At 38.4% G+C, this 16,388-nt stretch overlaps 1 protein-coding gene across 1 annotated transcript in view; it reads left to right on the forward strand.

The window, feature by feature from the left end:
• The window catches only part of NADK2 (NAD kinase 2, mitochondrial), a gene marked incomplete at its 5' end in the record, with an annotated part of 32,396 nt that extends 16,647 nt beyond the window's left edge, over positions 1 to 15,749 (forward strand). Inside the window, 9 exons of the mRNA XM_080362658.1 lie at positions 900 to 981; positions 2,304 to 2,387; positions 4,485 to 4,621; positions 5,624 to 5,702; positions 8,068 to 8,163; positions 10,322 to 10,377; positions 10,461 to 10,514; positions 10,971 to 11,094; positions 13,017 to 15,749. Of these exons, the coding sequence (XP_080218784.1) occupies positions 900 to 981; positions 2,304 to 2,387; positions 4,485 to 4,621; positions 5,624 to 5,702; positions 8,068 to 8,163; positions 10,322 to 10,377; positions 10,461 to 10,514; positions 10,971 to 11,094; positions 13,017 to 13,155 (851 nt within the window). The 3' untranslated portion in view covers positions 13,156 to 15,749. The remainder of the gene's footprint in view (positions 1 to 899; positions 982 to 2,303; positions 2,388 to 4,484; positions 4,622 to 5,623; positions 5,703 to 8,067; positions 8,164 to 10,321; positions 10,378 to 10,460; positions 10,515 to 10,970; positions 11,095 to 13,016) is intronic.
• Positions 15,750 to 16,388: the final 639 nt, after the last annotated feature.

Consider the following 16,388-nt stretch of genomic DNA (forward strand, 5'->3'; position numbering starts at 1 on the left):
TTGCAGTAGTTCGTTCAGTTATTTTTGTGATTTGCTGCAAATACTGCAGAGTGTTGCTGGGCTCTGACATAATGCTCAGTCATATGTGGCAATTCAAGTTGACCAGGCTCTGTCTTCTTGAAGCGTCCTAATACACTCCTGTAGAACTCCTCCAAAGAGCTCCTCCAAGCTGGAGATTAAAGTGCTAGTTTGACTGTGGCAACATCTGTCATGGTTATGAGGCAAGCAGCTGGGAAATGATATATCATCAGGGGGTTTCAGAGGTTGTGTCTTGGTGCAAAGACTGATCCAGGTTATTGCTGTCCTTCTGTTTAACGTACAGGACATAATATCAGTAGCTGAAGAAGCCAATGACACTGAAAGAATTCTGTTTCAACATCTTTGTCTAAGACTTCTTTTCCAAGTGTGCTTATTTGGGGCCAAATAAGACCTTTAAATTGTGCCTTCTAGGATGAAAATGGAAATTGAACAAAAGTAATTGTGTTCATATGATTCACAGTAGAATTTAGTATTGTTTCTTGTGTCCCGTGGCTTTGATTAGCAATACTTTATACATTTACTTTCTTAAAGAATTTCTCTTACCAGCTGATAAACATAGAGAAATTTCCATAAATCTCTTTTCAGACTTGCTTCTGCCAAATTCAGTTGCCCAGGCCTGTGTAGCTGTTAGAGAAGTAGTACTTTTTCCAATCACATTTGTCATCTTGAATTCAGTTGTCACTACACCACTTTGAAAGGGGTTAGTAGTTTTGTGGTCCCATTTTATTTCTGTGCAGCTTATGTGACCGATTATTGATACAAAAACATGTAGTGATAATGCTGCAGGAGATGTGAAACTATTTTCTTTTGGGATATCAAAACATGAAGTGAAACTAACTTTGGTTCTGCTTTTTCTGTAGGTGATGGTACAATGTTGTTGGCAGCCAGTAAAGTCTTTGATAAATTTAAACCAGTTATTGGAGTAAATACTGATCCTGAAAGGTAAAAGCACATCTGGGAAAGCTATGCTTTATTGAATATCAGGCACAACATACATCTATTTCCATTATGCATGCCTCTGGCATTTGGCAGCATAAATGTCTTTTTTTTTTGTGGATTGTAGCTATCAAATGAACCTGTTGTTTTATTAGAAAAGTTTCCACAATGAGTTATCCTATCTTGTCTGAGAGGACATTAAGGGGTATTGGATAAGCATGACTGTGTTAAACTGCTACAGCTGTTTTCACACACCAGTGTAACAGCACTTGGAGTTGGTTAACTCATATTACTGACCAGAAGTTTGAGGCTAGAGATGGCAGTATTGAACAGGGACAGGAAAAGGGACTTAACAAAAGGAACTAACAATGTGGTGCCTGAACACAGAGAAACTTGGTTTCTCTATGAAGATGAATCCTATTGGAAATCTGATAGGGCCTCAGATGAAGTTTGCTTTGGTTTCTTCATGTAAACCATGTCATAGCTCGGAGGACGCAGTCTCCTCAGCTGGTTAATGGCATTTAGTTGTCCTATTATAAACTGCACACAAGTTGCATCCACCTAGCTGTGAGATTGATTTGGGCAGGTGGATACAGTGTTTTAGTACTGCCTGGTTGGTATAACCTTCAAAAGGATGACAAGCAAAACTCAGAATTCACCAAGGCTGTGTCTGCTGAGATTCCCAGATACAGATTTCTGCTTTTGATATTACCAGTTAATTTAATCTTAGTAGGTAAGAAAGTGCTGGCCAGAAGTTTTCATTCCTTCTGTGTGTTACTTCCAAAACTTTTCAAATGCTGTGAATAGATGTTCTCAAGCCTGAATAGCAGGGTTCAAATAACAAGTGCCTTCAAGTTATCAAATATCACTCATAAAAGTGGAACAGCATTTAGTCTTCTGGCTTTGACATGAGTTTCGTTTGATCTTAGGCATGTTGGTTACCTGTCTCGTATCACTAATTTGTGTGTAAGTGGAAGAAATTTTCTTTCTAACTTGCAAGGTTTATTAAGCTTGAATTCCTTGCCAAGAACTATGCTGACAGGAACTATATTAGTTACCTACATATTCCTGCAGGATTACTGTCTGGACAGCCAGTTTTTAGAGAAAATGTGGGAGAAAGATCTTACATTTCACACGTACACCCTAGGAGCTGAAAGAGGTGTGTTGTTGCTGATGTGCTGTTATGTAAGAATAGTATAGATTCACAAAGATCAAAACCTAGCTTTGCTTTATGTAACAGAAAGAGGCGTTTGGTTTGGTTTATGTTCTAAAGATGCCAGATCTTAATAGTTATACTGTCCTTTTCATTGTCCTTTTTTTTCTTCCAGATCAGAGGGTCACTTGTGCTTGCCTGTGAGATACACGCATTCGTTCCCTGAAGCACTACAGAAGCTTTATTGTGGTGAGTTCAGGTAGGATTCACTGATCTTTGGTTTTCCAGAATCTGTTATCGTTGTCAAATACATAATGATGTGCAGTTCCTAAGCAACAGATGATGCTTAGTGAAAATCTTAATGCCTCAAATAGTGAATTCTATGTAGATGTTTACCATGTTCAAAAATGAGTTTATGGTCAGGAATGAGATTGGAATAGGAAGTATAAAATTGACTGTCAGTTCCAGTAAAAGGACTTGTTATGACCATCAGTAATGGATTTTATTTTCTGACTTAGCAAATGCATAAATTAAGAACTGCATTGTCATAAAGGCTGTATTGGTTTACATATTTTAACACTCAAATTCGTATGTAGTAGAGCGGTGTGCCATGCTGATAGAAGCTAATGAAGCATATATGGCCAGTGTGTTGCATCTGGGGTTTTGGTGATTAAGGTGGAGTGGCTACCGTTTTGTTAAAAGATTAATGTAAGGCAAAGCTGGTTTTATGCTGAAGATAGCTTGATGTTTTTAATACTAGATATTCTTAAAATAGAATCTTACTTGAATTAAGAAAGAAGCAAGCTGAATTTTAAAGGACAGACTATGCGTAAAACTTCCATAACACCAGGGAAGAGTTTTTAAAGAACTGTTTAAAAAGAGACATTGTTCTGTGGTGTGTTAACATTCCAGAATAATTTTATGATAGTTTATGATGGCAAACCTTCAAACAGAAATAAGCCATGCATGTGAAAATATATTGCAATTGGATTTTATTGATGCTTCTGGCATATTTGATTTGTAGCTTGAAGTGTAACTGTATTTGTTCCAAGTTCTAAAATGAGGTGAATACAGTCATTTGGATTGATTATAGATAGCTGAAGAAGTTTCAATAGGTACTACTATGTGTAAAGGTACTTTCAAGTCACATATTCTGAAACTCAGAAGGCAGAAGCTTTTATCTCTCCATCATGCTAAGTTGCTTAGGTAAAGCTGGTAGGGCTAATGCAGATAACCTCCCTTGGTAATGTGGCACTTCCAGTGTTTTCTTGGGTACCATATTATATTTTTGTTGCTGACACTGCTGTCTTGTTGCTCATGATGGAGCTGAAGGCTTGCCAAAGTGAAACAGAATGGATCTCCCTGCTTATTTTTTCAGAATAATAGGAACTGATATTCCTAAGCAAGGACCTGAGCAGGTGTTTAACTGGGCAGTTCTCAGATTTATTTGGCCCTAAGGAAACTTCAGAATAGGTAGGCAACTGGAAGAGCCCATCTGGAAGAGCTTCTGGTGGCTCAGAGCTCCATAAGGATGGTGAGGTGCCAGAGACTGGAAAAGGGGGGTTGTCTTTTCTCCTTACCCTTGAAGTGTCAGACACTTCAGTGCAGCAGTCTGCCTAGGCACTTCCCTGTAGTCCCATGAAACAAACGTCATCATTGATTTATAAAGGACAAACTGTATCAGACTGTGCATGTTTGTTTTTTGGTGGTAAATCGTTTAACAGGATCTCAGAATAGGAGTATAATAAGGGTACAAATCCCATCAATACCTCCTGTAGGAAAAATTGAAAAATTTGAATGTTGTAACAGCTTAAGGAAGAATGCCTTTTATATCCTTGTCTTTCTTCAGTTTAATTCATCTTAAACATCCTAACGTTCTTACGTTAGGAGAGATACTTAAAGTATGAGGATACTTGTAGCCCTTATGTATAAAAAGGTTTGTTTTTCAAACAAACAATGGTAAAAATACATACATTGCTGTATAGATTCCTGAGAGCTTTTTGTTCTCAAAATCGTCGCATCAGTCATTATTTCCTAAGTTAGGATCCCATGCCTAAAAAGATTAGTTGTTATCTATAATGTTTGTAGACTACTTTTGGCCAATGTCCTCTTATTTCACATATACAAAAAAAAACTTAGGTAGCAAATTCGTAAGTGTAAAGTATTTACATTTTAGTATGATTAACATTCTAAATGCAGAAATGATAGTGGAAGCTATAAAACTTGAAACAGACTTTGAATTTATTTAAGTTTTAATCTTAAGATGCTCTGCTTTGAGAGTGAAGACACTCTGATCCCATCTAATTTTGTAATGAATATTTCAGGTACTGATACCGGCTTCTTTCTTCCCTCTAAGGTGGCAGTGGCGGCAAAGAATCCGACTGTATCTTGAAGGAACTGGTATTAACCCAGCCCCTGTAGATCTGCATGAACAGCAGCTAAGCCAAGAGCAGCACAGCAGGGCTCACATAAATGAAAGATTCCAGGATCAAAGTAAGTTAAAAATCTGACGAGAATGTAATCACTTTGCGATGAGAACTTGGAACAGGAGATAAAGATTTTTAAGAGCTGAAGTATTTCAAGCCTGATTGCTGTATTTGAGAGACACGGAGAGACAGCTCTAATTAGCTGAAGACCCAGATTAAGGTATATTTATTCTGGACTGCACACTTAGAACCAGCTTTCATTATTAACAGTTAATTTAGAGATGGTTTTAAATAGTATCTGCTGGCAAAACACCTGAGCTTTTTTAAAATGCTGTGGTTTTAGGGTATCTGCAGACACTTCGAGTTACCACATGAACATTTTACCATGCATTTAGCTGCTCCACACTAAAAGTTGTGTGTCAGTGTGCACGTGCGCTCTTAACTTGTGCTAAATTTGAGGTAGGTTACTTGAGAATTGAAAAAGCTGGTCTCAGACGGCCAGCAAGCAAATGAGAAATGAGAATCTCTCCCTGGGCAGTTCTTTGGTCATCAGACACCTTGGACTGTTTTATGAGGGCTCGAAGATGCATGGTTCTATCCTTAATCTGTGTCTACCACTGCATTTCCTCACTGGGAAGTCCTTAGGCAACATGAACATTAACAAAATCTCCCTTAATTACCCTGTGGTACAAACTCTAATTCTTGGAACTTCATCAGAACTGTCTGTTAAGTCACTGTCAGTAAATTTGACTAGGCTGTAAGAGGGACTGACGGAAGAGAAGACTTCAGTCTGTCTGATTGCTCAGTGAGTTTTCAGGGCAAGCAATGTCTGAACGTAAGTGCCTTTGCCTTACTGACCCTGATTCAAATATTTGTAGTCTCCAGTAAAGGACATTGACTGGGTACGGACTAATTAATCAGTGAAAAATTGAGTCCTTGAGGAAAGTAGAGCACTAGGTCTAGAAAACAAACCAAGGCAGCAGAGTGTGTCCTCCAATGACTTGTGAATTGTTTTGAAAATCCATGGTTTAGAGCCATGATTCAAAACTGTTATATTCAATATCTGCAGGATCTGACATTTCTGGTCCACATCTTTTACCAGTGAGAGCACTCAATGAAGTCTTCATTGGGGAATCTCTTTCCTCCAGGTATGTTTGATTGTTTGTTGTTGCAGCAAGGCACAATTTACTTAATTTCTTTTTATGACATTGCAATGGGCAATCAATGATGGGATGTCTTTGCTGTCAAATTTCAGTTCTAGTCCTTGAATATATAACACTAATTGTATTGTTGCTGGTTACAAAGAGTATTTTCAGAGACGTAGGTGCAGCGATGTTAATCTCTGGTCTTCTGCTCTCTGTCTGGCCATTCTTTCATCATTCCTGGCTGTTTCCTTTCCTCTTCATCATTTTACTCCTTTCCTGGTTAGTTAGTTGTTAGTTAGTTGTTACGTACCCAAATACCTTCAGTTACTGTCTTTACAGTGGATTGAAGATTTAAACTGCCTTTTCTCCTACATCTCTTCTTAAATATATTTTCATAAGCTTTTAGCATGACCAAGCAGAAATAACTTTTGACATGACTAAATACTCCTTTCCCTACCTCTCTGTCACTAGAGGCAAAGGTATCTGCCTGCCTTTGGCAGAGGCTTTGTTACTGTAGGAAACCATTTATTTCCTTGTAAGAAACCAGTCTCCATCAAACCTTGGTACTGTGTTATCCAGGATACCTTTGACTGTTCTTTCTGTCCTGACTGAAGATCAATCCATTTTTACCAGCCAAATGATAACAAGAAAGATGTGGGAAATGTGACTGGGGCTGCGGGAAAGGTGTTCAAATGTGATCTGTGGTCAGGACTTGGCCAAGTTTTTACTTGTATTTTCTTTTTATTCTGTATCTTTTTTTTTTTTTTAACTTTAGAGAGTAACATATTCTTGTGTTTGTACAGTGCCTGGAACACTGGGGTTGCTGCTGGAAACAGTATTAAATGTTCCATGAGTGCTTTATTCTCCGTCTGGACTGCAGCCTCAGACTGGCAGAAGGAATTAGTCTCAAAAAGATACAAATTTTGCTCTCTACTAAATCAGACCTAATTTTGTCAAGATTGTAAAAAGTTTCTTAAACTTACCATGATAGAGGAACAGAAAGCTGCTTTCCAATGCCTTAGAATAGCCCTTTCCTTCTAAGTGTCACAAACACATTGTGCTTTTTTGTTCCCATGTGTCTGAGAAGTATTGAGGGAAACAATGCCCGTAGGAACAAATCTCTCGTGACAGATTTTCTGTTAGTAGGGCCTTACACTTGAAAACTAAGTAATGATGTCACAGAGATGAATCTTCTGTAAAGTTCAAATACACTCATCTGCTCTGTATTAAGACAAAATTACTCTAGATGCTTCTGCTAAAGTCTTATTCTGCATGTCAGTTAAGAAAACAAGAAAACTGAAAGAAAAAAAACCAAACACCACCACCTTTTATGTGTAGCTTGCAAAAATTATCTCAAACTGAATGAAGCTATGCACCTGTGTTCTTAATTTGCTTCCAGTTCTTTCATCTTCCCATCTTATCAAGAGTAAGTACATAAAATGCTCTTAGTTACCAAGAATCTAAACTATTTGTCACCAAATATTCTTCACCTAAAACACATCAGTAAGCTCCTTTTACTGAGAACAGTGAAACTCAGTTGTGCTGAACACAGTGAATGTGGTGTTTTTCTGAGGGTACCTATTAATCTGAAGACCACGTCATACTGTTTGAATTAGGCGCTATGAGCAACTTCAGTTAATAAATATACACTGGGATGTTCTGAAGCTTAGCGAGAGATACTATTTGGTCTCTCTAGGCCTAGCATTAGGAATCCCCTGATACATAATACCATGCAGAATGATGATTGTGCCCCAAGACTTACTACATTTGAGTTTTAGGAAGAATTTGCCCTGGAGAGAAATGTGAGCCTGCTGACTGTTGTAAATCTAAAACTGTTTGTGAAGAATCACAGTGGATTTTTAATTACTGAAGTGATGAAGAATTCAGCTTGAAGCCATGGTATTACTTACTGGTGTTGGAGTCCCTAACTTCTTAGTGTTCACTGATGTAGTTGTATGAGACCCAGTCACAGCATAAACACAGTTTTTTGGTAGTTCAACAATTATGCAAACAAGGTAATGTATTCGTGGTTTCATTTGTAAGTCCAGCAAACCCTGTTTGTGTACAGAGCTATTCCCAGATGAACCACAGAGGTTTTTGTGCAGAATTTAATTTGAAAAGTAGCTCCAGAAATACTGCTTAAAAGTTTATGCTGCAAATCACTTTTATCCATTGTAAAAGCTGCTATAAAACAGTGAATCAAAAGTGGCTGCCAAATCGGAAACACTGTGCGAAGTGTGTGAAATTGTCATCCAGATTTGAAAGTAGCCCCTCTAAATTTTTATGTGCCTGATAAGGCTATGTGTTCTGTCTTATTCAGGGAGAACTTTAAGTCCTGCAAACCCAGTTTTAAATTCTCGCTTCATAGGGCATCCTATTATGAGATATCAGTTGATGATGGTCCTTGGGAAAAACAGAAGAGTTCAGGGCTTAATGTGTGTACTGGAACAGGATCAAAAGCATGGTGAGTACATGCTCTACATATTGCTGCTTTGATACAAAAAGTCACTTCAGATAAGCTAGGTGAGATGGACCAATTTTGCTTAAGTATTTTGTCCATATTGATACTCTCTTGGGCTATGGGTAACAGTGCATGTCAGTTTTATCCAAATATTCTCACAGTTGGTATGGTTCAGAGCTGTCTTGGGTGTCTGAGAAAAGCAGAGCACCCCTCATTCGTAGGTATGGAGAGAAAAGCTGAGAGGATGAGGAGCTCAGGCATTGGGACAGAAGTTTACCTTAGGTGTAGCTTTTAATGAAAGTGGTTGCATGCCGCATGTGGAGGTGAATGGTTGGGGGTGGCAAGGGGAGGAGATTCTGCCCTGACCTGAACTACTCCTGTTGGTTAAAATGAAACTTCTTAGATGAAGTAGCTCAGAAAACTTCAAAAATCTAAGCTCCAAGAACAATGATAAAACCTGTACTTGCAAACAGTGTTAAATGTTTTCTGGCATACCTACTGTCCATTCTTCTTCCAAGCCTCTTGCTTCTTTCAGACTTCATTGAAATGGCGTGGTCTCCTTGCCAAAATATTCCCACTAGAAAAAGACAGGCATATCTAACTGAAGCTGTGCTAGCTTAATCAAAGGGATAAATTATCTTCAGTTTAAGCAAGCTGCAAGTCTAATAAACTTAGTTTTGAGTTGCAAAAGAGATGTACAGTGAGAGCCTCGCTAGTTGTGCTTATAGTTTAAAGTTGTACAATAGGCCTCGGATCTATGTGGCAAGCTAAGATGAACTAAACCAAGCTTTTAATGAAATTCAAAAATGAATATTCATGCTGTAACCATGGTTACTAGGTTTTACTCTTCATTGTAATTCAGGATTTTGCATTCAGTCAACATAACTTGGTCCTGGAGGCTGCCCAGGATGAAATTGGCAGACTGTTAGGGGAACTTTCCTAGCATTCAGTACCTTGGGAATGTACAGTCTTAGTTCAAAGCTGTTCTTATGCATTTCATTTGCTTATACACTCTGTACTGAGCAATCCCAGAAGCAGGGACCCAACTCCAGGATTGCCCATCTCCATTGCTGGAAGCAGAGTGTGCTGCTGAACTTTTCTAAACCAAGGCTCAGACTCAGCAGAGTCGTCTTCCTTAGCCTGTGGTCTGGGAACTCTCCTGGGATTTCAGACCTCCTTGGCCTGAGAGGCATTTAAATGTCCGAGCTGTTCCTTCAGCTGCCAAAACTTGCATGAAAGAATAGTTGAGAGAGAACAACTTCAAACTGTGCATCTCAGTTTCTTGCTGGTATCTACTCAGGCTTGCAGGTAGGCAACACGTGAAAGAGAAGGAGCCTCGGACAAGCACCATCAGCAGCTCTGAAGTGTGTTATGTGTATGGTGGATGACTGTGGCAGTCTGAGATGTTTTACTGCCATGACAGAAGTGCTGGAGTGAGGATTTTAAGCTGTACAGAGACCTGGGCAGCTGAGATGTTCACGGTGCCGGTGTGCTGAGGCTGTGATTAGTAACTAATTTCTTTTGATCTTAGGCGCAGGAGGGAGGCTTTTATCAGAGTTTAGACTTGGTTCAGATTGAGGTTTTATTTTGACTTGGGCATGCAAATGTGGCAAATGCAAAAGTGCCTGATCTAACTGTTTCTTTTCTATATACACTGATTCTTGTGAGATTCAAGCCCACACCTTAGGATACAGACAAAGAGGCAGAATATTTGTTAAGAAGTGTTGGTTTCATAAATGAGAACTAGCAGAAGAAATTAATTAGCAGGAGATGGATAGAGGAGATAAGAACACACACAGTCTGTAGAATCGTTATGGTTCAGTTTTTCTAATGCAGACTTAAATCAGCAATTATTTGGGTTCTAAGGCAGGAGGATTATTGATAAGGAGACTACATCCTGTGTATCATGCTCTTCTTTCCTGAAGACTTCACTTAATGGATTCTTAAAGTTCAGAAAGCCACAGGTCAAGCCATGAGTAACTTTAAGGGATTTATTTTAAGAAACTGATGTCTGCTCACATCTAATAGCATTCTTTATTTTTTCTTTCTTCCTGTTGTTGGACATAGTTGTTCTTCTATATGCAATGCAAGTTTTGGTTTTGTTTTGTTTTTCTCCCAAGTTGTGTTGCTTATCAAACAAGACTTCTACTTCTCTGTCTAGGTCCTATAATATTAACAAGGTAGCACATCAAGCTGTTGAAGAGATCCTTAAGATAGGTGAGTGAACAGTGTGGCATTACTGGCCAAGTTTATATAAAGATACACCTATCTAATTGAGGCTCTTTCTCTTGGCTCAACAGCTAAAAAGCATGGAGGTTTGAATATGCCATTGAACATGGAACTAGTACAAAAAGGTCAGTGAAAAAGGCAAGATTTCTTTAAGATATCTTAGTTTTGACCAGTTCCTTTTGTTTATATTCTTAATATTTGGCACTGCTATCAGTATTTTAGTGTTCCTGCAATATTAGTAATTCTTACAAAAATTATTTAGGCACATTTGGTGCAAAATGTGTGACTTGATATAAAAGCACTTATTTAGACTTTTGTATGTGCAGATCTTCAAGAGATTTGAGACACTTTAATTGCCTGAAGAGACCTGTTGAGTTTTCATCATGCAATAGAATGGAAAGGAATCGTCTGTGAAGTTAATTTTTTTTTTTTTTTTTTTTTTTGGATGAAGGCAATTAAATTATGGCAAGATTTAGTATTCCCTCTTGGTAGGGAAGCTGCTGTTTCCTGGAGGAATGTGTATTTCTGAGAATAACTAATTTTCTCTGCAAAAAACTAATGGCTGATTTCTCTATTTACAGTAACAAATGATTACAATGAGTCCCTTCTCTACAGTCCAGAAGAACCAAAGATGTTTTTCAGTATTCGAGAACCTATTGTAAACAGAGTTTTCTCAAGTACTCAGCAGCGTGGCTTCTCTTCAAAGTAAGTTTTGGCTGCAGCAGACACTGAAGAGTTGTGCTTATCAATGTTTATAAATACCTCAAGGGTGGGTGTCGAGAGGATGGGACCAGACTCCTTTCAGTGGTGCCCAGTGACAGGATGAGGGGCAGTGGGCACAGAATGAAGCACAGGAGGGTCCATCTGAATATGAGGAGAAACTTCTTTACTTTGATGGTGCCAGAGCCCTGGAACAGGCTGCCCAGAGAGATTCTGGAATCTCCTTCTCTGGAGACATGAAAAATTCACCTGGACACGTTCCTGTGCGATCTGCTCTGGGTGAACCTGCTTTAGCCAGTGGGTTGGACTAGTTGATCTCTAGAGGTCCCTTCCAACCCCACCATTCTGGGATTCTGTGTGTTTGTCAAAGTATAAATAATCCAGGGCTTTTCCTTGAGGTGTTCCAGCATCCAGTTTGTGTTTTGAGGTGCTTGAGTGTTGTTCTTAGAACAACAGGAAGAAAATGTTTCTGTGTTATGTTACGCTTTTTTAATGTTTGAGCCATCCACAATCTTACAGAATAAAAAACTGTCATTGTGCCCAGTTTTGGGTGTGTGCCGTTTCTCTCGGTGTGAGACACAGGCATTGACAAACCGGAGTGAATTCAGGAAAGGGCCACTGAGATGACTAGGGGGTTGAAATACATGGTATATAAAGGAGAGACTCAAAGGGAGCTCTTGTTTAGCCTGGAGGAGGCAAGATGAAGCAGGGTGGACCCAGTTGCTGTCTTCAGCCACTAATGGATGGTTGTAGAGCTGACTGCCTTCAACTCTTTTCAGAGCAGAATATGAGACAACAGCCATGATTTTATAGGATGTAAGATTCTGATTAAAAAAGGAAAATAAAATTACAATGAGAACGGTCTGGCAGTAGAGCAGGTTACCCGGAGATTCTGCTCTCACTGTCCTTGGAGATACTCAAAACTTGACTGAGCAAGGGCCTAGGCAGCCTAACCTGTCTTTAAAGTAAGACCTGCTTTGAGTGAAAGGTTGGACTAGATGCCCTTCCAAACGAAATTATTTGGTAATTCAGTTAGGGCATTTGTGCCAAGGAAGGTTTAGATCAGATATTAGGAGAAATTTCTACCTGGTACATGTTGTCAGGCATTGGAACAGGTTGCCCAGGGAAGTCGTTGAGTCACTATCCCTGGAGGGGTTTAAAAGGCACATAGATGAGGTTCTTAGCTCTTGATACTAGATGTATTCCCATTGCTCTTATTTATCTTATTTATCTTTTCTGAGATAGTAGCTGCCCAGAGAGAAATGGAGGAGTGGAACATGCCTTTATGTTCTTCTGCAGCGTCCAGACTTTGCTGTGTTCTGGTGATGCACTGACCAGTTAAGCTTTGATGGCTGTGTTCCCAAGCTTTTCAAATTTCTTCAAGATGTGTCTTCATGAAAATTTAAAATCACTGGATAATTGCTGATTCAGTTTTGGAGATCAGAACATTGTCTAGACCAGGGACTAAGTCAGAAATTGTCAAGCACATCCATGTGTGAGCAGTCTTACAGCTGCTCTGGCGTAACTGTTAGTTCTCATCCAGCAATATGAAAAAAGTTTGGAGAACTATTTATTTAACAGTGTTCTTACTTTCTGCATATGTGAAAGAATAAGTTCCAGTGCTTGATTTCATTTTCCTTTTAAAGGTAAATGAAGAGGAAGATGGTTAGTAGCAAGTCCTCTAGTTCTGTCTGGACTCTGCTAAGTCTATAAGAACAACTGTTAGGTTGGGGGATTATAGCGCTTGGTACAATATTCTTCTCTTAGGAATGTTGCTGTGTGATTAAGTATTTACTGACCCACGCACATGAATGTCCAAGAACCAATCTTCTTGCTCAGATAAGTGCTTGTGTGAAATACTTTTATTTTTTAAGCTGTTTCTTGAAAACTTTTTCTTATTTTTGCAGAGTGTGTGTCCGTTCCCGTTGTTGGGATGCATGTATGGTTGTAGATGGAGGAACATCTTTTGAGTTCAATGATGGGGCGATAGCATCTATAATGATTGATACAGAGGATGCACTGTGCACTGTTGTGCTGGAAGAATGAAGGAGCCTAGTGTCTTCTGCTGAAACAATTCTGGATCCAGAAAGGGAACTCCTGGGGATAGACAGCACATCACAATGCTGCATTAAGTTGGAAGTTGGCCTTTTTGGATGCAAGAGCATTTGGAGGAAGCTTTTCATTCCTTTGGGTTGGGGATATCTTAGCCTGATATTTAAGCTCTTTTTGCATCTGGTGTAAAAGAAATATATCGGAAGTCTTACCTCTAACTTCAGTGAAAATGGACATTTTAACCTGTAAGGCAAACATGAGAAAAAGCTCTTTTTAAACACAGGTAGATAGGTTAGGTATCAAGGCAGTAGCATTAAATACTGAGATGTACAGTTTTTTAGTAACAGTCTGGGACTGATGTAACTAAACACCTTCATACATAAAACTTTTGTAGAGAAGTTGACTGTCAATCTGGTGATCTGATGCAAGAATATATAGATTTTGGTAAATTCTGATGTTGATGTAATAGAAATGAAAATACAAACCTTTTGTATTCTTTTCAAAAATTTTACAACTTTGTAGTTTCATACAACTTGTGACAATTTTTTTTTTCCTTTTCCAGTATTTTTTCTACTTTGTAGATGTTCATGAAAAGTCTGGTTTAATCATATCTTGAATGAGGTGACTCTTACCTTTTCCCTTTGGCTAGAAAGGGACTTGAAACCCAAGGGTGTTCTTGAGCCCTTTAACATGAATATACAAAGTATAGGAGACACGTTGAAGTAAGATATATTCGTTCACTGAATAAGTTAGCTAGCTAGCAATGTTCAGTCACAATAGTGTATGTAGGTGGCTGTCATTAAGGAAAATATTTGGCCTTATTAAGTTGAATGGTTTGGAATTTTAGGTTCCAAGTTTCTTTGTAATTGAAGAATGCAGTGTGCTGGTAGTTGGAGCACAAGTTAGTACCTGTATGTCTCCCAGTGTTCCAAGTATGAGTCTTTAACTTCCCCACAAAGTTTAAATTTCCAATCTTATGCGGAATTCTACTGATAATTAGTTGGCAACAAGTTAAATTTTACATGCCCGTAATCATGTGTTAGGTAAGCAAGTTGATAGTAGAAAAAAAGGCTCTTGGAGAAGAGGAAGGGACTTTTCAGACAGGTTTTTTTAGAGAAGCTGTGAACTATGACTGCCTTTCACAGTCTGTGCTGATAATTACATAGATGAGAGGGCAGAATTTGACAAAATGAAGGTTCCTGCAGCAGGAACACTTCTGCTACATGACTTGAAACAAATATGTTTTGTCCTGTCTACTACAGATTATTTCCAAAAGTGAGTTTTCTTCCCACTGCTCTTGAATGAAGAGACTTCTTTAACAGATGTTCTCAGGTCTAATGGAAACATTTTCTGGTGTGGCTAATCAGTGTATTTATTGCCAATCAAAAAATGTAAACTGATCTTTATAGGTGAAGGAAGTGGATAAAGCATTTTTCCTTCTGCTACTGAAGTGTTTGTACTCACTATAAACCAGAACTTAGAGGAAATAGATTTAACAAGACCATTCAATTCTAGGAAAATGTGATACTGGTAGAGCTCTTTGAATAAGCTGTCACTGTTTGTGTACATTTCACCTTTTAAGTGTGCTGTAGATTGTTATTTACACTGTCTGCTTGAGTTATCAGGATTGCAGACAAGAAGGGGATAATCAAAGTAACCAAATACTCTTTCAAAACTATGTGCGTTCAGGAACTATCACAATACAGCTCTTAGTGTCTAAAATATCTGCAAAATTGGTATAAAGGTAGAGATGCAAAAGAGTGATCTTTCTTTAGATAGTTGGATGCACAAAGACCAGGCTGTTTTAATTATTCCTAATCCATCTATAACCACTTAAGGATGGTTTATGTGCCTCTGTCTAGTACACTAGTCAAGATGCTGTTAAGATTAAAAAAAACCCACCCAACCCACCAATGCCAGTAAAACTAATTTATGACTTCCTATGACTTTACCACTGTGTTAGATCAGCAGTTTAGGTATTGAAAGTGTCCTTGAAAACCTGCGTAGACAAATTCACAGCAGAAACCCTGTCCCCTACTCGGAGACATTTGTGTGCTGTCATGCTTTCACAGAGACCTATGAGTCTGATCAGGGTACATACCTCTTAAAGAGGCCTGTCATTCCTTATTACAAACATTGAGACTAAAAGACAGTGTTTTCAGGCCCTACAGAGCCAACGTATGATCTGCTTTAGGGCTTAGTAAGAGATTTCACAGTCAAATTCCTAACTTGCTTAGCAAAATGTAAACTTGATCTACTCATGAGTGGCCTCTACTGGTTTTATCTGTATTTAATTGCACTTCTGTTGAAGCATTTACTAGTGAATGCTTGGTTTATAACTAGGATGATTCAGAGATCTGTAATAGATGAACAGTAAACAGCTAGTTAGAATTGTAGGATCCTTTATCACAAGGGATTGCAGTACCGAGAACTTACCTGGTAGACAGTATTCCATGACAGGGCTGTTTTTCTGGTTTAACACTGATTTAGTCTGCCTGAACAGACAGTGAACTCTGCACCTCTTATATAAGCTGAATCAATCCATAGTATTTTCGTTAACTGCCAGTCCACACTGTGTTCTGCTAAACTTGACCTATCATTCTTGGCTTTTTTAAAAAAGTGGTGTTTATACATTATGTAATAAAAATTAAAAACTTAATAGATACATGAAGGTGTCCTGTGCCTTATTTCAGAAGTGTTTAAAGTGCTCAGCTTCTCACTTACTGTGCCGTTTTTTAAAATAGTGGTTTTTAAACTTTAATACTTTAGGTAAAACACAGAGCTTATCTGTGCAGCAGTTTTTGGTATGAGTTGCCTGGAGCTACCAAATGTTTTTTTCAGCTAGGAAAAGGTCAGTGGTACACCCTACCCAGAGGACTTCCATTATGCTACACTACATTATCTATATATTATATTACATATATATTATAATGCATATAATATATATTATTATCCTATATTAGATTGTTATGTTATATTACATTATGCTAACTCACACTATGCTACAGCTGCCATCATAACGAATAGACCTGCAACAGAAATGTTCAGCCCCTTCCAAAACTGAACCTGGTACTAATGTATGGCTAAAGCCATACTACTATCCCAAAGCAGCCTGTTAAATGCTAAATGTATAACACCCTGTCCTCTAAACCACCACTGTTCAGACATTGCTTGGACAAATCTATCTTTTTTTTTTTTTTTTTTTTTAATCTCATGACACAAAAGTG

The sequence above is a fragment of the Nesoenas mayeri genome, assembly GCF_963082525.1.
Source record: "Nesoenas mayeri genome assembly, chromosome: Z".
Taxonomy (NCBI): Eukaryota; Metazoa; Chordata; class Aves; order Columbiformes; family Columbidae; genus Nesoenas; species Nesoenas mayeri.